This window comes from Oncorhynchus tshawytscha, linkage group LG07, assembly GCF_018296145.1.
Source record: "Oncorhynchus tshawytscha isolate Ot180627B linkage group LG07, Otsh_v2.0, whole genome shotgun sequence".
Taxonomy (NCBI): domain Eukaryota; kingdom Metazoa; phylum Chordata; class Actinopteri; order Salmoniformes; family Salmonidae; genus Oncorhynchus; species Oncorhynchus tshawytscha.
Window position 1 is genome coordinate 8,837,956 of NC_056435.1, and position 21,489 is coordinate 8,859,444.

The following is a 21,489-nucleotide window of genomic DNA, read 5'->3' on the forward strand; positions in this document are numbered from 1 at the left end:
CGCTTTGAGTCCTCTCGGGTTCCGTTCAACTTGTGGTCACAACGTCAAAGCGAAAAAAAAGGTTAGCGATTAGCTAGTCAGCTAATCCCTCGCATAACTCAGTCGCTGCACATTTCACAGGTTTATGAAGAAATGGACATGGTCAGAGGACCGGTAAGTGAAAGACAATTGTATCTGAGATTGTACATAATATATGGTTAGTAGCTACAGTACAAGGAGCAAGTGGAAGGACACATGTCAGCCCCGAGTTGCTAGCTAACGGTAGTTACACGGAGACTATAACAAAGTAAGTTACTGAGACTGTCAAAGGCTTTGGTAGGCACCTAGTAATTATGGTATGAATTAATCATTCTAGCCAGTTACGTAGTTTCAAGCAAACTAATGAACTAATTAGTTAATGGACTGAAAATAGGATTTCGTCAAATAAAAGAGTTAATAGTATTTAGCTATTCAAAATCAATGGGGGGGTGGTGTGTCAGTGTTAGCTAGTTACGTCACTCCCACATGATTGACAGCTAGCCGTGTGTGTGTGTGTGTGTGTGTGTGTGTGTGTGTGTGTGTGTGTGTGTGTGTGTGTGTGTGTGTGTGTGTGTGTGTGTGTGTGTGTGTGTGTGTGTGTGTGTGTGTGTGTGTGTGTGTGTGTGTGTGTGTGTGTGTGTGTGTGTGTGTGTGTGTGTGTGTGTGTGTCAACAACACACTCTCGCGTACTGTCACTCGTGCTGGATATTTTGAAGCCACCTAGCTACCAGTAAGGGCTGTATGCAATTCAGTGAGGCAGTGTTACCATTAGCTACTCATTTTTGTAAGTTGTCTTGTGTCCAATGTTGTTTGCCATATTCAATACAGGGCTGAATTTAGAAACGGATTTGGAGTTTTTCAAGTTGAATTTCACCAGTCTATATGCATCAGCATTGCCATGGACAAATCTCAGTGATGGAGTCCCAGAGGAAAAGGTATGTAGCCCCGAGGTAGGGTGTTGTCAATAAATGTTATGTGATCATCATATGACAATTCAGAATATTCTTCATGTAAGTCTATGCCCTCACAAAGCTCTTGTTGTTTCTCTAGCTAGCAACTGTATCTTCTGTTCCAGGGCATGTTTAATCGGGGTAGTTCAAAAACAATGTCTCCTCTATCTGTGTGGTTGTTCAGAATCCTTGAGACATGACTTGTCAATGTGTCTGTCTGTCTGTCTACTTCTGTATGTATTCTCCAGCTCTGGTGAGGACAGTTCAGGGGAGCGAGGTTTGCTCCACACCTGGAAGGGCTACTCCTGTAGTGTCACCCCAGAGAGAGTGCTCCTGTCCAGGCCTGTGCTGCAGGCTGCCCTGGGAACACGCCATGGGGTTCTACTGGTGGAGGGTGAGAGTCAATGGACAGTCTTTGATATATAAAGACATTTATTATTAGCCTGCTTGATCTATAATTAAAACAATTTATTTTGTTTGGGGTTTGTATACTGATTACTGATCTACACATACTACTGCTAATCATTTCTAATAAATCCTCTTGTCTAATGACTTGAATGTTGTGATGTATTTAGGCGGGCAGGTGTACAGCTTTGGTGAGTTCCCATGGAAACAGAGCCAGGTCTCAGAGGTGGGCCCCCTGAAGCCCGTCTTAGAGAGCTCTCTCAGCGGCCAGCGCGTTGTCGCCGTGGCAGCGGGCAGCTTCCACAGCGGGGCGGTTACCGAGGACGGCGGGGTCCACATGTGGGGGGAGAACTCCTTCGGCCAGTGTGGCCTGTCCAGCCTCACTGTAGTCTCCAACCCTACTCCAGTGGCTGTCCTGGACCCCGACACCAGCCCCCCTCATACCATCCGGGTCCTGGAGCTGGCCTGCGGGGAGCAGCACTCCCTTGCTCTCTCTGCCCAGCACGAGGTGTGGGCCTGGGGCAGCGGCTGCCAGCTGGGCCTGGTCACCACCATCTTCCCTGTATGGAAGCCCCAGAAGGTGGAGCACCTGGCGGGCAGACACGTCCTTCAGGTGGCCTGTGGGGCCTTCCACAGCCTTGCCTTGGTGCGTTGCCTACCACCTCAGGAGGCCCGGCGGCCCCTGCCAGACAAGTGTGGCCAGTGCAACCAGCTGCTCTACACCATGACGGACAAGGAGGACCACGTCATTATCTCAGATAGTCATTACTGCCCCCTAGGGGTGGAGTTGCTGGATGACGGAGAGGCCAGGATGGAGCCTGGAAGGTCCCCTCCGCTCAGGCTCCAGAGCTCCCCTTCAGAGCCCCTCTCCTCTCATACCTCGGCCTCAGCGCCTAATCTCCATCCCTCCATAACAGACCATACAGACTATGAGAGGAGGAGGACAGTGGCACAGAATGGGGAAGTCTTAACCACTACAGACTCTGACATCTCTGCTGCTGGGACAGACTCAGATCGAACTGTTGGAGGTATGGGGGGTGCAGGGTCTCAGAACTCCCCCTACCCTGATGATCAGGCAGTGAAAGAATATCTCAAGAAACTGTCTGACACCTCATTGGCTGAGGAGACTGCCAAGATGACCAAAGCAGGAGCAAGTTTTCAGGTTAGTACTGATGATTTGATGCTTTAAGCCTAAAGCTACCCATTTTTTGCACACTTGGTGGGTGACATGCTGACTTTTTGGGAGTTTGAGGTGTTTGAAAAGTGACAATGAGCTGTCACGTTGTGTTTCCTGGGTCGTGTTCATTAAGGCACGCAAAGGTAAAACATTTTTGCTAAGGAAAACTAAAATGTGCTTTTCTTATAGGTCCAGGAAGTCTTACTGTTTCTGTCAGTTTTCTTTTGTGTGGTGCCTAATGCACCCTGTGTTTGTTTCAGCCCCCAGCAGATAGCCTTGACCTCCTGACCTCTGACCTCCTCCCTGGGGTCATGCCAGTGACCACCAGCTCTGCCCTCAACAGCCTGGTCTCATCCTGTGCCTCCGCCGTGGCTGAGAGAGTGGTCTCCACCTGCGAGGCTCTGTCCCTGAAGAAGAGGATTAACTGCTACTATCCTGGGGTTGGGGGTGTAGCAGGAGCACCCGGTGGGGTGCCAGGAGGGTTTCCAGGGGGCCCCGCGGAGGAGCGGGTGCGTCTGGAGGAGTCCATGCAGGGGAAGAAGAGCTGCAGCACGGGGGATATCCGTGAGGAGGAGGCCGAGGGCCTGAGTCGACGTCTCTCTCTGCCTGGACTCCTCTCTCAGGGTAGATACGCTGTTCGCCTCTTATCCTCCACCTCTGCTCATCGCCTCTTATCCTTCTTATCTTCCTCCTATACTCTGATGTGTAAGTATGCGTGTGTGTCCCCGCTCATCCGGCCTGCGAACATATCGAACGTCCATCTGAACTACAGTACTATACAGTATGTTTTGGAATGCTGTGACGGCTGACCATTTTGTTTCAGTGTGGTGTTTCATGTGTGTGTGGACTACAGTCAGTGAACGGTGGTTTTTCTTCCGCGATTAAAGCTCTCAGTCATAGAGGAATATGAGGCCATATTAATGTGAGGACTTAACCAGAAGGGTTGCAGGAAGGAGAGGGTGAGCGAATGAATAAGACGGAGAAGAAAGGAGCAAGAGTCCGTGAGATAGTGAGGGAAGGAGAGGGAGAGAACTGAGGAAGTGAGAGTGTGAAGAAGACATATCTGTGTGTAAGGGAGAGAGGGTGAGGAAGATGGAGAGGGCAAGATGGCCATGATAATCTCTTGAGAAACCCAGTCAGAGTGGTAGTGCCTGCAGTATCGGAGGAATCTTCTATTGTCATGTTGGTAGGGTGACAGCTGAACGGTAGGATTTGTCCCTAGCTAGCCGAGGGTGTCTTAAGGGGATTTGGGATATGCAAAAAACACATTTGACACATGCGTATAATATACACTTATATATGTCCTGTGAAATGGGACAAATAAAAATAAATGATTAGCTTCCTGCTGCAGCCAGGGAGGGGACAGACAGCTCACCGCTCCCCTCTCTTGGTGGCTCTCCTCTGGGCTGACAGATGGCTCTCTGTGGGGGACAGATGGCTCTCAGTGGGGGACAGGATGTCACAGTGGAAACCACCAACCCACGCCTCATCAGTGATGCCCTGGTCTGTCTGTCCTCATTAACACTCCCTGCCATATGCTTACTGTGGTACGGGACCTGGCTCCGGCTGGGCACAATGACTCATCATCAGGAGGATGCTGTGAGGCCTGTGTTTCTGGGTTATTGCAGAAGTGTTTTGTTTTTCACGAGTAGATGAAGATCACTCCGTGACTAAACCAGTCATCCTGAGCATGTCTTTACAGTTGTTTACACTCACCTGTGGAACAGAGAGGACTTCATCCGTAACATTAGCTGCAGTTGACTGCCGTAACTGAACATGGCTTGAGAGGAAGCATAGAAAATGTTCTATTTAAGAAACATATCGGTCTGTCTCCATCTGCAGTGTCCCCCAGGTTGCTGCGGAGGGCCAGCCGGCCCAGGGTGCGAGCGGTGCCCCTCACCCCTGTGGGAGGGCTCCCAGAGGCGGGGGAGCTGCTCCCCTCCCTGCAGACCGAGGTGTGGAGCTGGGGGCGTGGTGAGGAGGGCCAGCTAGGCCACGGGGACAACCTCCCCAGGTCAGTGTCCACTCAACACCAATCACTGAGGGCTGGGAATGAGAACCATGATGATTGACAGTTGTGTCGACCAGTAAAGCATCAGAGTATGAGCGCTGAATCTGATCTAGGATCTGTTTGGCCTTTGAGATAAATAAGATTACATGGACAGGGAGGACCTGCTCCTAGATCGGCACTCTTACTCTGAAATGCTTTGGCCCTGGTTGTTGACTGAGAGGTGTTTCTGACCTGCAGGCTGCAGCCACTGTGCATCAAGTGCCTGAGCAGTAAGGAGGTGGTGCTTGTGGCTGCTGGGGCACATCACTCCCTGGCCCTGACGGCACAGTCCCAGGTCAGGAACTACATTATCACTCCTCATGGGAAACTGAGTCGGAGGGATTCCTCCCAACTGTGTGAATATTTGTGTGTGTGTGTGTTTTCAAGGTCTTCTCCTGGGGTAGTAACAGCTCTGGCCAGCTAGGACACATGGCGTGTCCTACTACTATCCCTCGCCTTGCCAAGGTAAGAGTGTGTTTCTTTAATTGAGGAAAATGGTGCCCATGCAGTCATCTTTACCACACACTAACCCAGTGTTCCTCCTTTATTCATTTAGCAGCGACGCCCCCCGTCGATGGGCAACGCAGGTGAATGGTGTTCTTTGGCACCCCCTCCCGTGCTACCTTTGCCTCCGCTGCTGAAAACAATCTTAGAAGAAACACTGCTAACCTAAATTCAGCACAAAAAAAAGAAACGTCCCTTTTTCAGGACCCTGTCTTTCAAAGAAAATGTGTAAAAATCCAAATAACTTCACAGATCTTCATTGTAAAGGGTTTAAACACTGTTTCCCATGCATGTTTAATGAACCATAAACAATTAATGAACATGCAACTGTGGAACGGTCGTTAAGACACTAACCGCTTAGACGGTAGGCAATTAAGGTCACAGTTATGAAAACTTAGGACACTAAAGAGGCCTTTCTACTGACTGAAAAACACCAAAAGAAAGATGCCCAGGGTCCCTGCTCATCTGCGTGAACGTGCCTTAGGCATGCTGCAAGGTGGACTGCAGATGTGTGAGGACTGCAGATGTGGCCAGGGCAATAAATTGCAATGTCCGTACTGTCGCCTAAGACAGTGCTACAGGGAGACAGGACGGACAGCTGATTGTCCTCGCAGTGACAGATCACGTGGAACAACACCTGCACAGGATCGGTACATCTGAACATCACACCTGCAGGACAGGTACAGGATGACAACAACAACTGCCCGAGTTATAGCTGGACCGCACAATCCCTCCTTCAGTGCTCAGACTGTCCGCAATAGGCTGAGAGAGGCTGGACTGAGGGTTTGTAGGCCTGTTGTCTGGTGAGGACCTGCCTTACATCACCGGCAGCAACGTCGCCTATGGGCACAAACCCACCGTCGCTGGACCAGACAGAACTGGCAAAAAGTGCTCTTCACTGACGAGTCGCGGTTTTGTCTCACCAGGGGTGATGGTTGGATTCGCGTTTATCGTCGAAAGAATGAGCGTTCCACTGAGGCCGGTACTCTGGAGCGGGATCGATTTGGAGGTGGAGGGTCCGTCATAGTCTGGGGCGGTATGTCACTGCCTGCATTGACAACAAGCGCAGTCCGATGATGCTATCTCAACACTGTACGTTACAGGGAAGACCTCCTCCTCCCTCATGTGGTACCCTTCCTGTTGGCTCATCCTGACATGACCCTTCAACATGACAATGTCAGCAGCCGTACTGCTCGTTCTGTGGGTTATTTCTTGCAGACAGGAATGTCAGTGTTCTGCTATGGCCAGTGAAGAGCCCGGATCTCAATCCCATTGAGCACGTCCGGTACCTGTTGAATCGGCGGGTGAGGGCTAGGGTCATTTCCCTGGAACTTGTAGATGCCTTGATGGAACACTGGGGTAACATCTCACATCAAGAACCAGCAAATCTGGTGCAGTCCATGAGGAAGAGATGCACTGCAGTACTTAATGCAGCTGGTGGCCACACCAGATACTGAATGTTACTTTTGATTTTGACCCCCCCCCATTGTTCAGGGACACATTATTCAATTTCTCTTACACTTGTCCAGTTTATGTCTCAGTTGTTGAATCTTATGGTCATACAAATATTTACACATGTTAAGTTTGCTGAAAATAAACTCAGTTGACACTGAGAGGACGTTTCTTTTTTTTTGCTGAGTTTATAGACCAACATGAATAAACTCTGCAGCGGCAATTAAAGCACTCTCCATGGTAGAACAATGATGGAACTTTTCCACTGAGGATTTATCCTGGTGTTTTACCTGAAAAGCTGAGACTTTTCTGTTTCCATCTACGTGCGCCGGCTCCCGTGTCTCACTGGGCCATGGCTCCTGCTCTGACTTGGAGCCAAGGCATGGCCCTGGGTACTTTTCAGCTTTAATTTAAATAACAATGGCTAACTGTGAACTTTAACACCTTCTCAAGAAGTGACGGTCTTGAATGATGCAGAGGTTGTTGATTCTGCTCGCCACAAGTCTCCTGATGGAAACAAGACTACATTAACATAAAACACAGGAGACCCCCTGGTGTGGGACTTAGTCTCAATGGGAAAGCACCCTCAGCTGCTTATAGTGATCACAAATCATAGGACATTTTATGACTATTTAGTTTGTGCAGGACTGTTCGTATAAGCGTGAGTAGCTTTGGCGTGTGCGAGCCAGAACTGTTCATAGCTGCATTTCTCCTGTTTGTGTAGCATGAGGCAGCTTGATGTCCATCCCCTGGACAGGACGCTAGTCTATCGCAGGGCCTTACCTCCAATCCATCTCCTTAATGCTGATTGCCAAGCAGAGACTCATCCGGTCCCATTTTTACAGTTTTTGGTATGACTTGGCCGGGGATCGAACTCCCAACCTTCCAATCTCAGGGTGGACACTCAAACCACAAGGCCACCAAGTTGTGCTAGGCTTCTACAACACAAATGTACAGTGATCTGATCTGCTCTGTTTGTCCCTGGTGTGACCCTGTAGCTGTCTGAGGGGATCCGTGTATGGGATGTGGGTGCGGGGGCGCAGCACACCCTCCTCCTGGCCGATGGGGACTGTTACCAGCCCATCCTTTACTATAGCGGACAGCAGGTCAGAGAGGCGGCTCAGGACGCACCCCAGGACCAGACAGAGGGGTACAGCTACACCCAGCAACCAGTGCTGCTCCCCTTCTGCATGAACGTGAGTAGTGGACCACACAAACACACAGTGTACTGAACCCCTGCTGTGTTCCACTTTTTGTGTATTCAGCATCTGCTTCGTGATTTCAACTGACATTTGACCCGATGGTGGTGCGTGTGTCTGTGGGTTGTCTATCCGTGATTTAGTTGGGCTACGTGAGCGGTGTGTTTGCGGGGGGCCAGAGCTGCGTGGCGCTAGCCGACCGCAACGTCACGGGTTTCATCGCCAGCCTCCACGAGCTGGCTGCTGCTGAGAGGAAGTTCTACTGCAAGCTGAGCTCTGTGAAGAACCACATCCTGCGCCCCCTGTTGGACCTGGGTGAGAACTACTGCTCCCGCTACAGCTCCGCTGGACAGAGGCCATGGGTCAGAGGTTAGAGAGGGAGAGAGAGAAGGGAGAGTTTTATTTTCATGGTAACCAATGTCCAATCAAAGGGAAAGGGATTGGTCCGCATTCAAAAAGATCTGGCATGAAGCTTCCGTCTTGTTAAATGTTATTATTAGTACAGACCTGTAACTTTTGGTTAACCATGTGCTGGACTAGAGTAAGTTGGGACGTTTCAGAGTAAACATTAGGTTGATTACCTCTTGGTTGTGTGTTTTTTTCACAGTGTTTTGTTAACAGGTGTGTGTTCTCCTTCTAACCCTCAGAGTCGTTGGGTACAGCCCTAGGCCCGGCGTCCACAGTGCTGCTACAGAGCCTGGCGAGGTGTTATAGCCGCCTGTGCCACCTCACTGGGCAGCACTCCACCTCGCTCACCGCCAACCTGCGCCGCCGTCGGGAGGTGAAAAGCTTGGTTATGCTGGAGCACGCCAGCATCTTCCTGGACACGTACAATGAGTATGTACAGTTGTGTGTGTGTGTGTGTGTGTGTGTGTACCCTCCCGCTGTCTCACATTTACTTCTTTACAAAAAGCACCTCTGTACTAGCTGCTGTGAGAAATGTCCCTCTTTTATTATTTGGTACATGTGTACATGTAGTTCTGCGTGTATAATGACCTCTCCTTCTCTCCTCCTCTTTCCGTTCCTTCCCCCTCCTCATCCCTCCCTGCCAGGTACTGCTGCTCTGTGGGTAACTTCCTGGTGATGGGGGGCTTCCAAGCTCTGGCCAAGCCCTCGCTGTGAGCGTGTACACACACACACACATACACACACACACAGTAGGACGTCTAGCAGCCTTAGCTTATTATCCTTACCATTTGCGGTGCTCATTATATGTTCATTATCTTTACCATTTACCTAGGCATGTGTGCTCATTATCCTTAACATTGACCCAAGCCTGTGTGCTCATTATCCTTAACATTGACCCAAGCCTGTGTGCTCATTATCCTTAACATTGACCCAAGCCTGTGTGCTCATTATCCTTAACATTGACCCAAGCCTGTGTGCTCATTATCCTTAACATTGACCCAAGCCTGTGTGCTCATTATCCTTAACATTGACCCAAGCCTGTGTCAAGGGACAGCTGTTTGATGCCTAGTTGTTCTGCACACAATGAGACTCAGGAAGCTCCTGCAGGTTTAATTGGAAAGGGATAAGTCAAAGGATGAATTCTAAATCATTTTTATGGGCTCTTTAATTATGAAAACGGGTGGTTCGAGCCCTGAATGCTGATTGGCTGACAAAAATACCACATATACCACGGGTATGCCCAAAACATTTTTTCACTGTTGTAATTACATTGGTAACCAGTTTATAATAGCAATAAGGCACCTCAGGGGTTTGGTATATGGCCAATATACCACGGCTAAGGGCTGTATCCAGGCACTCTAAGAACAGCTCTTAACCGTGTTATATTGGCCATATACCACATCCCTTCTGGCCTTATTGCTTAATTATAAAGCAATGTGTTTCTTCATCAAGGCTTTAACCAAGAGTGACTGAATTACCCTTCTCGTGCTTTTAACTGGAATGGTGAACAGTGAATTAAAACAGGACATATCTTCTTTCTTTTTCCATCTCTCCTCCCTCCCTGCCCTCCATCTCCTCCTGCCCTCCATCCTCCCCCGCCACCCCCTCCACCATCTTCTGTTCCTCTGCTCAGAGATTTCTTTGGGAAGTGTCCAGAGCTGTTGCAGCGGCTGGCAGAGTCCAGCGAGGAGAACATTCCTCTGAGTGACCTGTTGGTGGCGCTCTTCTACCTGCCCATGAGACACCTTCACGAGTATGGCAGGCTGCTGCTCAAACTGGGAACCTGCTTCGAGGTGGTACGTGGAGGAACTAGGACCGGGCCGTACACACACACACACACACATGCTCACACACCTTCATACATACTCTCACTTTCGTGTGTGTGTGTCTCTCCATCCCTGCAGAGCTCAGTGGACTACCAGAAGCTGCAGGACGGCTGCTCTAAGTTTGAGGCCCTGGCTCTTCATCTGAAGAGGAGGAGGAAGGAGGCAGAGTACACGTACCACTTCTGGAAGAGCTTCCCTGGCAAGATGACGGTCAGTGGCCTGGTCAGTTGGTTTGACCACAGTAATCAGAGCCAGATTCACGCTATTGAGCCAATGCCAACCGCACTGTGCTCGCTCAGATATTTTATTTTCACGTTGTCCTTTCAAGCATGGTTCCGGCAACTATGGTGGATGTATAATCAGGCCGGCAGAGCACAGCTTGGTTCGGTTTGACTCCATAGTGTGAAACGGGTAGAAGATCTTTTATTCAGCCCAATATCTCCAGTTTACCAACCTCTTATCCCATTTCACCTGGCCATCCTGTTCCAGGATTCCCTGCGTAAGCCCCCCCGGAGGCTGATCTGTGAGAGCAGTAACAAGGCCCTGACGCTACAGAACTCTGGAAGGTTCTCTGTCAACTGGTTCATCCTCTTCAATGATGCACTCGTCCACGCTCAGGTAAGCACAGCTCTTACAGCTGGCTCTTACAAAGGTGCCAATCTCTCTTTCTTTCATTCACCCTCAGAGCATTTGATATGAATATATCTGGTGTGTTGACTGACTCCTATCAAGTTGTGTCTTTGTCCTTGTCCTATCAGGGCGTGGTTCCCTATAAAAGCCTTGTAAGTATGCAGCAGCAGCTAGTGTACTGCCCCCTAGTCAATGCAGCGCCCCCGTGTGGCCAGGGCTTGGCTTAGGATGTAGGCTTCCTGTAGCGGCTCTTTAGGCACCTGCTGCCGGCCTGTAAACCACAAACATCGGCTTCACAGCTTGTAATAACACCCACACCAAAACATGTACGTATGGGTGTGCCAACTAACATCTGGCTGGAATAAGCCTCTCTGTTTTTGATTTCTTGAAGCTCACAGTGAAGAATGGCAGTTATTTACTTTCTCTGCCTTCTCCCTTTAACTAACCCAACTGCTCCTGAACATTAGGAGCCCCACAGCGGGTTCTGTACACCACTCTACAGTGAGCAGCTTCTGCTCAGCCGAGCCCGGTGTCCCCTGCCCTCTGATGCTAGCCTCAGGATACTGTGTGGAAAGCTGAACTAATACTTTGAATAACTAAGGCTCTCGGTAGTATATTGCCTACTTTTATGACATTGTAGTCATAGCAACATTCTGCTTACAGGCATCAATCTAAAAAGTTAAGTCTGCCGTTATTGGGTCTTCCCGACGTGTGCGTCTTGGTTATCTAACTAAGATGCCTTTTTTGACCCGTTTTAAATTTTTTGCTATGTGGAGCCTTTAGTTATCATTACTCTGAAACTATGTGGAGCCTTTAGTTATCATTACTCTGAAACTATGTGACGCCACACGTGAGAATCGGCCGTCTCTGGTTCACTTCTCTCAAAACAGTTTCCTGTGATGTGCCGCTGTCTCTCTTAGTGTGCACCAACCTAGCTGTGTTTGATGACATAGTGTGCGTTTTTAGCCCCCGTCGGCTGCACCCCGTCGGCTGCACCCCGTCGGCTGCACCCTCTGTGCTGCACCCTGTGTGCTGCACCCTGTGTGCTGCACCCTGTGTGCTGCACCCTGTGTGCTGCACCCTGTGTGCTGCACCCTCTGTGCTGCACCCTCTGTGCTGCACCCTGTGTGCTGCACCCTGTGTGCTGCACCCTGTGTGCTGCACCCTGTGTGCTGCACCCTGTGTGCTGCGTGTGCCGGCCTGCCTCGTGCCCTGTCGGCCTGCCTCGTGCCCTGTCGCCCTCGCCTCTCTGCTTGCTATGCAAGTTGGCATCTATTAGGTCATGTGACCTGTGTTTAGCTCCAGTGCCCTGACTACTTCCTGACTGTTGAACCAGTGTACTGTATCTGTAGCTGAGTGTATCAGTATACTGATGTCTCTCTCTCTTCCCTCCCTCTCCTCCAGTTCTCCACCCACCATGTCTTCCCATTGGCCACACTGTGGGTCGAGCCCATCCCTGAGGAGAACACTGACCTGTGAGTCTATCACCCTATCTGCCCAATTAGAGATTTTAGCTGGTGTGTTATTGAGCACTTAGCTCAACGTTTCCCAAACTTGGTCCTGGTCCTGCCCCCCCCCCCCTGATGCGCGTATTGTTTTTGCCCTAGCACTACAAAGCTGATTCAACTAATCATCAAGCTTTGATCATTTGAATCAGCTGTGTAGTGTTAGGGCAAAAACCAAAACGTGCACCCCTTGGGGTCCCCAGGACCGAGTTTGGGAAACGCTGCTTCCACTGAGCTGTGCTTTGTTCCATCCAGGTATGGACTGAAGGTGATCTCACCTGAGGAGACCTTCACCCTGCTGGCCTGTTCTTCCATGGAGAAGGTAGGCCACTAGCCAATAGCCAGGCCTCACTACTCACCTGCTCAGGTTACAAGTATGTGGTGTTTGTGTCTTTGTAGGTTCTTGTTAATCTGCCTAGTTGGGTTCAGTTTGTGGTGACAGACGGTGTAACAACCCATTCAGTTCAATTAAATGCACTTCAATATGACTATTAACCGCCATGTATTCTCCAGGCCAAGTGGCTTCGCTCCATCAACCAGGCGGTGGACAAGGCCATGAGTGGGGCGGGCCAGTCAGGCTCAGGGGCAGGGCAGAGGGCGGAGCCTCCCATCTCCCGGACCGCCTCCTACACCTTCTACAAGGACAGCCGTCTGAAGGAGGCCACCTACGAGGGCCGCTGGCTGGCCGGCAAGCCCAATGGGAGGTGGGTCTGGCTGGGGAAGGAGGGATGCAGGACCTGGTGCCTCTGGTTCCACTTCCATACAGTCACAATGAATTGAAAATTGTTGTTTCCAGGGGAATGGTGAAGTGGCTTGATGGGAGAATTTACACGGGGATGTTCAAGAACGGACTGGAGGATGGGTCAGTCAGTGTAAATCGATCAATAAATCAATGTATCAATCACCGTAGTCAGAAATAAAGGCATTTCTCATTGTTCTGCTATTTGTTTATGGGTCATAGTTTTGGAGATTACGTTATGCCCAGCAAGACATTGAACCTGAACGACCACTATCAAGGCCACTGGAAAGAAGGGAAGATGCACGGCATCGGAACATACAAGTGAGTCTGTTCGCCTTTGTGACGAGTTCCAACATTATTTAAGAAAGGCCCTTCAGGTTAGAAATCACCCTTTTGTAAGCGTGACCAGGAGTTTGCGGGAGTGTCTATGTTTCTGCTGTGTACCCGAACAATGTGACTGTCGTCTGCAGGTATGCTACAGGTGAGTTGTACGAGGGCTCGTTCCAGGACAACATGCGTCACGGTCACGGGATGCTGCGCAGCGGCACGCTGAACTCCTCCTCCCCCAGCGTCTTCATCGGCCAATGGGTGCACGACAAGAAGACGGGCTACGGCGTCTTTGATGACATCACCAGGTAGTGGATCGCTCCAGCCCTCCCTTTTCATACCGCAGCGCTAAACTGAGCTGGCCTGGTTACGCATCCAGCTAGCTCAGTACGGTTGGGGTTGGATTGATAGTGTGAAAAGGGTATTAGTGTCTCTGAAGTGCTGACGGTGTTACGTGGTGACCTGTGTTGTTCCGTCAGAGGAGAGAAGTACATGGGCATGTGGCAGGATGACCAGCGGCAGGGCACGGGCGTCATAGTAACCCAGTTTGGCCTGTACTACGAGGGAGCCTTCAACAACAACAAGATGCAGGTGATTCCTGGGCAGGGAGGTTCTTCCTCCTGACGCTAGCTGAACATTAGCACATTAGTTCCAAGATATTGGAGGAAAGGAAGATGATCACCTCTCCATTTGCTGTTTTATTTTTTTATTTTTTCCGCTGTCCCAGGGCACAGGGGTCTTGCTGTCTGAGGACAACACCACATATGAAGGAGAGTTCTCGGAGGACTGGACTCTCAACGGAAAGGTCAGTGAAAGAAGAGCGACACAAACAAGCCTGAACACTCTGTCTCTCACACACAGCTTGCACTCACACACATTTTCGCTTAGCCACATACGTTTGTGCAGACACGTGTATAATACAGCACATTGCTCTCCCTAATCTCTCAGGGTGTGCTGACCATGGCTAATGGGGACTACTTTGAGGGCACCTTCACCGGGGAGTGGGGCTCCGGCCTGAAGGTTACCGGATCCTTCTTCAAACCCAACCTCTACGACTCAGACGGGGACAAGGGCCGCGCTGTGTACGTCTCTGTACCATTCAATGCCATTGGTTTTAGTATGGTGGAGGATTAGCAGATTCAAAGATTTTAGTCTTGAGCTAAAAGTGGTTAAACAAAAAAAAGTAAATAATTTGCAAGGCAATCTGTCCGCAGGAGATGATCCTGCTCTGTTTTTGCATCGAAGCCTTGAAAAAAGTTTTGACAGTTTTGAAATGAACCCAGTCAAGTGAACGTGTATGTGAACATAGAAATAGTCTATTTCCTTTTTATGTGTGTCTCCAGTAAGCTGGGGCGCCTGGCGGTGCGTCCGGAGGAGAAGTGGAGGGCAGTGTTTGAGGAGTGTTGGATGAGGCTGGGCTGTGAGGCCCCTGGCCAGGGAGAGAACCAGAGAGCCTGGGAGAACATCGCTGTAGCCCTGACCACCAGCAGGAGAGAGCTCAGAGACTGGTAGAGAGAACAGAGACCACACACACAGTACTTCCACCTCACACACACTCACTCTTTCTCTCTCTCACACACACACACAGAGTACAGTTGTCTAAGTAGTATTGATGTGTGTTCCAGCCCGGAGATGAACCTGAGTCCGAGTCATAACCTAACTCTGGAGAGTCTGGAGTTCAATCCTCAGCAGCATGTTGGCCCTGTTACCATGGAGAAGTATGACCGTATCCGCCATTACCTCATCAAGGTGAGCCAACGACCCCGGGTGACTTCCTAACCCTCCTAATCCCCCTCAGCAAATGGACCCACACACCAACGTGTCTGACAAGCACAAATACCAGCACCCACTGTTTGACAAGCAAATTCCTTTTCAGTATGGTTTAATAATGATGATGATGATGATGATGATGAAGAAATGTCTGAGCCGTCGTCCTGAGGTGCCCCTGTTCATACTGATTTACTCTTTAGATCTAACATGATTTATCCTCATTGAGAAAACACCACAAAATAGGAATATTCTGAAACTCTCACATTTAACCTTCACTGTCACCCCCCCCTACCCCCCAGGCATGTGACACGCCCCTGCACCCCCTGGGCAGGTTGATGGAGACCCTAGTGGCTGTCTACAGGATGACCTACGTGGGGGTGGGGGCCAACCGCCGCCTCCTACTGCAGGCTGTCAACGAGATCATGTCCTACCTGGCACGCATCTTCCAGCTCGTCAGGTGTGTGTGTGTGTGTGTGTGGCCTAAAACGGTCAGATACTGTTTTTCCATTGTTTGACCCTAGCCTGTTTTAAGCCATGTACTATATGTGTAATGTTTGTTTGTTTGTCTCCCAGGTTCCTGTTCCCAGATCTGCCTGAGGAGGGTGGAGTGATCCCTGAACCATCCTCTGACCCCCAGGACAAGAAGGATTCCAAATGCGCAGACACCCAGCTAGAATCCCCCAAACCTGGGTACGACCATAGCATATCTTATGTAAAAGAGCATGTCACTGTTGTTTAAATACAGTTTTCTTCCAGAAGAGAAATATGTTAAGCCCCTGAATGTGTGTTGAATGATGTGTGTGTGTGTGGTTTCCCCAGGCGTGTAGTGAGTAGCTCCTCTCTGCTCCTGCCGGTGTTACTGCCTCGTCTCTACCCCCCTCTCTTCACCCTGTACGCCCTGGAGAAGGAGAGGGAGGACGACGTGTACTGGGAGTGTGTCCTCCGCCTCAACAAACAGCCAGACATGGCCCTGCTCGCCTTCCTCGGAGTGCAACAGTGAGTCTCTCTTGGACTGACCAATGAGGTTGGGAATGACTAGTAGTAGCCTCTTACAACTCTTCTGATCTCGCCGTCTTACATTCTGTTGAATCCGTGTTGCGAAACAGAATGTGAGGATAGTAGGGGCCTTTTTAATTTAGCCCCGTACAAGTTTTTTTCCGACCATGTAGCCTGACGGTCCTGACCTGGAAAAACTGTAGTTATAACATGTAAAAAATGAATCTCTTTTTGCTTTCAGTAAGTTTTGGCCGGTTTCGGTTCCAGTGCTGGGGGAGAGGACAGAGGTATGACACTAAGTACATTCTAAAACACACTGCCCTCCTGTGGGTGAATTACAACATTACACCAAGTACATGTTAGATTGTCCTTACTGACAGTCTCTCTCCCCTTTTCTAGGTTGTGTCCAGCACAAAAGACGCCTGTTTTGCCTCGGCAACGGAGACCTTACAGCAAATCAGGTACGCTTTATCCAGAGCAGTACTATATCGTCATGAATGAGTCTCATGCACTCTTTAAGTTATGATATTGTGGTTTATACGTGGTCGTGTATTAAGACAGTTTGTTTTCAGCACAACGTTCACCCCATCCGACAAGCTGCAGGTGATCCAGCTGACATTCGAGGAGATCACAAAGGAAGTGGTGTCATCACTGGAGGATAGCTTCCTGTGGTCCATGGACGACCTGTTTCCTGTGTTCCTCTACGTGGTGCTGCGCGCCCGGTGAGTCGCCGAGAACACACGCACACAAACGTCTCTGTTCCTCAGAGATGCACAGAAATCAGATTTTTCTCCAATTTTAGAATCAGAACTACACTTATTTACAGTACCAGTCAAATGTTTGGACACCTACTAATTCCATCTTTTTTCTTTATTTTTTACTCATTTCCACATCGTAGAATAATAGTGAAGAAATCAAATCTATTGGAGATTCTTCAAAGTAGCCACGCTTTGCCTTGATGACAGCTTTTCACACTCTTGGCATGCTCTCAACCAGCTTCATGAGGTAGTCACCTGGAATGCATTTCAATTAACAGGTGTACCTTGTTAAAAGTTCATTTGTGGAATTTATTTCCTTAATGCATTTGAGACAATCATTTGTGTTGTGACAAGGTAGGGTTGGTATACAGAAGCCCTATTTGGTGAAAGACCAAGTCCATATTATGGCAAGAACAACTCAAATAAGCAAAGAGAAACGACAGTCTATAATTTATTTAAGACATGAAGGTCAGTCAATCCTGAAAATGTCAAGAACTTTGAAAGTTTCTTCAAGTGGAGTCACAAAAAACATTGAGTGCTATAATGAAACTGGTTCTCATGTGGACCACCACAGGAAAGGAAGACCCATAGTTACCTGTGCTGCAGAGGATAAGTTCATTAGAGTTACCAGCCTCGGAAATTGCAGCCCAAATAAATGCTTCAGAGTTCAAGGAACAGACACATCTCAACATCAACTGTTCAGAGGAGACTGCATGAATCAGGCCTTCGTGGTCGATTTGCTGAAGAAGATACCACTACTAAAGAACACCAATAAGAAGAAGAGACTTGCTTGGGCCAAGAAACACAAGCAGTGGACATTAGACCGGTGGAAATCTGTCCTTTTGGTCTGAGTCCAAAGTTGAGATTTTTGGTTCCAACCCCCGTGTCTTTATGAGATGCAGAGTAGGTGAACTGATGATCTCCGCATGTGTGGTTCCCACCGTGAAGCATGGGGGAGAAGGTGTGATGGTGTGGGGGTGCTTTGCTGGTTACACTGTCTGTGAATTATTTAGAGTTCAAGGCACACTTAACCAGCACGGCTACCACATCATTCTGCAGCGATACGACATCCCATCTGGTTTGCACTTAGTGGGACTATCATTTGTTTTTCAACAGCACAATGACCCAAAACACACCTCCAGGTTGAGTAAGGGCTATTTGACCAAGGAGAGTGATGGAGTGCTGCATCAGATGACCTGGCCTCCACAATCACCCGACTTCAACCCAATTGAGATGGTTTGGGATGAGTTGGACCGCAGAGTGAAGGAAAAGCAGCCAACAAAGTGCTCAGCTTATGTGGGAACTCCTTCAAGACTGTTGGAAAAACATTCCAGGTGAAGCTGGTTGAGAGAATGCCAAAAGTGTGCAAAGCTGTCATCAAGGCAAAGGTTGGCTACTTTGAAGAATTGCCATATAAACTATGTTTTGGTTTGTTTAACACTTTTTTTTTTTTGGTTACTACATGATTTCATGTGTGTTATTTCATAGTTTTGATGTCTTCAGTATTATTCTACAATGTAGAAAATAGTAACAATAAAGAAAAACCCTTGAATGAATAGGTGTGTCCAAACTTTTGACTGGTACTGTGTATGTGTGTTAACCAAGGCTGTGTTTCTCTTCAGGATCAGGAATCTGGGGTCAGAGGTGAGTCTGATAGAGGACTTGATGGACCCCTGTGTACAGCATGGAGAACACGGCATCATGTTCACCACTCTCAAGGTACACTCATAGCATACGTTCTATGGCAGATAGAATCCAAATGCAGGCACTCACACTCATAACTTATTCAGATACTCATAACATATTCATGCGATCGATGCACGCTTACACACACCGCTTCATAGGGAATAAATAAAGCTGTAACTATCTGTATCATATATTCATTTTATTTCCCTCTGTCTGTCAGGCGTGTTACTATCAGATCCAGCATGAGAAGACCACATGAGAACCACGGAGAATCTCTGTACTGTATATTGCAGCAGCTCTGTAAAGTGGCAGTCAGATAGACAACTGATTTTAGAGGGAAGGGATTGGAGCGGTTTTGAGTGATGCTGTGTCAGGGTCATCACAGGAGGGTCATGATTGACAGACAGGCTGCTGACTGTCCATCTGCTCCCCCGTAGCAGGACCCCCCTCCCCCTTTACATACACGCATACACTGATGCATGCTCTTACACACACACACACACACTACAAAGCTCCCCGCTCTAACCACTGCCTAATAGTGACCGTGTCATCAGGCTTATACACCTAAAACCCTTGTTGTAAACTGGCCAAACTGCCAAAACAGTTTTATCTGTCAATAGGCTTTGTAACACCTTAGCCCATGAATGAAGGAACCTGCTCCTTGAGCCGTCTGGAATAGGGGCTTACTGTGATGTGGGCAGAGCCAGTGGCGTTTCAGCCTTATCGTGGACTGTTGTGAATATGGCTATTTACTATTCACGCTGTATTAGTGGAAGAGATCACTGCCTCTTTTGTCACCCAGCGCTGGTATTGAAATGGAAGTCTATGAAGAGAAACTTGAAATCCAAGTGAGACTCGCCCTTAACATGGAGCCTGTCTAATAACAAGACGCCATCTTGTATGTATGAGGTGGCAACAAGTACGCGTCACATGGCCACCTGTTGCTTCCATCGGACCTCAGCCCTCAAAGCACATGTTATTTAATGGACCAACACAGTACGTCACATTGATGTCACTTAAAACAAGGAAAGAGTTGAACCGCCCAGATGCAGTGACGTCTGTGTACACCGAGCGCTAGCCTACGCTCACTCAGACCAACGCCAGTTGAAGTTGTTCTGTAGAATGTACACGCCATACAGTTTCGGTGTTCTTGTTGTATTCATTGTTCTGAACAATCTTGAATATCCAGCTCTATTCAGGTGATTTGAAGACGTGAAGTTGGGTGGCGCTCTGTTTCTCATGTGATGCAGTTAAATGACAGCCAGCTAATGTGCACCTCACCTGCTGGCCTCTAAAACATTTCAATTCATACTGTATTATTTGTGTTTATAACCTCTCTGTTTGCACAATATTTATAATGCTACAAGGTGGTTCTTTCAGGTCACTTTGTCATTCTACACCAGAGCTAAAACCTCAGCCACCTACATGAAATGTTGACACTTGATGGGTAAACCCATAGAAGAAGACTGTTTGTTTATTTTCTGTTATAAAACTTTTCCTGCAATATAGCTAATGTAATATTCATGTTTGTGGTTCTTCAAATCAGATTAAGACTTTACTAGGAAGCAATATTGTTTGTGTGTGTTTGGTGTGCTCCCTGTCATGCAGACAGACTTATGACAGTATTATGCAGTATTTGTACCTGCAAGGCAATCGCTACACTGAAGAAACTGTCTCTGTTCAGCTTGTTGTGGTCTGATCATGTTGTAATGGCAACATGATGGTTATACAGTGACATTGAAGTCTACCAAAAGAAATTCTTCCTGTTGCAGAATTATTAATGTGGAGAATAGAATTTGTCACAACTGTTAATGATTGTTTGATGGGACACGCAGTACATAACAATCTCTATATTTTAAACAGAATTGGATTGTAACCTGGTATTTGGTTAATTCTTTATTCAGCTTGTTTGTAATTTGTATGGTCATGCGAAGGTTTACCTCCATTTTCCCCCCATAATTCCTTTGGAAAGGACTTTGATTATTTAACTGTATATCTGTTTACACCTAAAACACATGACATGAGGTGCTGCATGATATAATATCTCTACAGTGTTTTACCCATAGACTGCATAACATACAGTTTGATCTATGAAGGAAGATCTGCCTGCTTGATTTTATTTTTTATTTCAACTTTATTTAACTCCGTTAAGAACAAATTCTTATTTACAATAACAGCCGAACCCAGACGATGCCGCCCTATTGGACTCCCAATCACGGCCGTTTGTGATACAGCCTGGATTCAAACCAGGTTGCCTGTAGAGACACCTCTAGCACTGAGATGCAGTGCCCCAGTGTTCTCTGTATGTTGTCACATTTGTCCTTTTTAGGGGAATGATGTCAGCATTTTGTCTAATGTACATATCTTAAATAAAGGGCAATAAAGCCAACTGACAAAGTTCTCTTTGAATAAAATGTGCCTCTGTACTAGTTTGTCTTATATTGTAAACCACATGGTCCTGTTACTTTGGTTTAATGGGTTAGATACAGTTGAAGTCAGAAGTTTACATACACTTAGTTGGAGTCATTAAAACTCCTTTTTCAACCACTCCACAAATTTCTTGTTAACTATAGTTTTGGCAAGTCGGTTAGGACATCTACTTTGTACATGACACAATTTTTCCAGCAATTGTTTAGACCAATTATTTCACTTATAATTCACTGAATCACAATTCCAGTGGGTCAGAGGTTTACATACACTAAGTTGACTGTGCTTTTAAACAGCTTGGAAAATTCCAGAAAATGATGTCATGGCTTTAGAAACTTCTGATAGGCTAATTGACATCATTTGAGTCAATTGGAGGTGTACCTGTGGATGTATTTCAAGGCCTACCTTCAAACTGTGCCTCTGCTTGACATCATGGTAAAATAAATTAGCTAAGACCTCAGAAAAAACATTGTAGACCTCCAATTTTGGTTCATCCTTGGGAGCAATTTCAAATGCCTGAAGGTTCCACGTTCATCTGTACAAACAATAGTACGCAAGTATAAACACCATGGGACCAGGCAGTCGTCATACCGCTCAGGAAGGAGACGCGTTCTGTCTCCTGGAGATTAACGTACTTTGGTATGAAAAGGGCAAATCAATCC

General features: G+C 47.9%; 2 protein-coding genes across 8 annotated transcripts in view; one reads left to right on the forward strand and one right to left on the reverse strand.

Annotated features, from left to right (window-relative positions):
- The window catches only part of LOC112253819 (cyclin-dependent kinase 15), a 32,939-nt gene extending 32,829 nt beyond the window's left edge, over window positions 1-110 (reverse strand). The window contains exon 1 of the mRNA XM_042324044.1: window positions 2-110. The gene's annotated coding sequence lies outside the window, so the exon portion shown is untranslated. The remainder of the gene's footprint in view (window position 1) is intronic.
- LOC112253818 (alsin-like) lies at window positions 21-20,814 on the forward strand. Of its 7 annotated transcripts, none has more exons than XM_024425832.2 (35): window positions 21-153; window positions 847-953; window positions 1,217-1,362; window positions 1,544-2,535; window positions 2,811-3,174; window positions 4,393-4,564; window positions 4,799-4,895; window positions 4,988-5,065; window positions 7,555-7,752; window positions 7,899-8,124; window positions 8,403-8,592; window positions 8,808-8,873; window positions 9,797-9,959; window positions 10,068-10,211; window positions 10,479-10,607; window positions 10,748-10,771; window positions 12,024-12,094; window positions 12,380-12,446; window positions 12,638-12,828; window positions 12,921-12,986; window positions 13,086-13,184; window positions 13,334-13,498; window positions 13,670-13,781; window positions 13,918-13,995; window positions 14,139-14,272; window positions 14,534-14,698; window positions 14,816-14,939; window positions 15,260-15,417; window positions 15,534-15,650; window positions 15,780-15,956; window positions 16,198-16,243; window positions 16,356-16,417; window positions 16,514-16,678; window positions 18,337-18,433; window positions 18,621-20,814. In XM_024425832.2, exons 2-35 carry the CDS (start codon window positions 901-903, stop codon window positions 18,657-18,659), a joined length of 5,175 nt encoding a protein of 1,724 aa, XP_024281600.1. In that variant the 5' UTR covers window positions 21-153; window positions 847-900; the 3' UTR covers window positions 18,660-20,814. The 7 variants fall into 7 exon arrangements, with proteins under 7 accessions (XP_024281600.1, XP_024281602.1, XP_024281601.1 ...); XM_024425834.2 differs by having other exon boundaries at window positions 16,529-16,678; XM_024425833.2 differs by having other exon boundaries at window positions 10,068-10,199.
- The last annotated feature ends 675 nt before the right edge of the window (window positions 20,815-21,489 follow it).

Excerpts from the sequence above, each read along its gene's own strand:
- LOC112253818 (XM_024425832.2), top strand. The coding sequence starts at position 901 with ATGCATCAGCATTGCCATGGACAAATCTCAGTGATGGAGTCCCAGAGG. Across the intron at positions 14,699-14,815 it reads AGGAGAGAGCTCAGAGACTG|CCCGGAGATGAACCTGAGTC; the intron begins GTAGAGAGAACA and ends TGTGTGTTCCAG. Across the intron at positions 16,679-18,336 it reads TACGTGGTGCTGCGCGCCCG|GATCAGGAATCTGGGGTCAG; the intron begins GTGAGTCGCCGA and ends GTTTCTCTTCAG.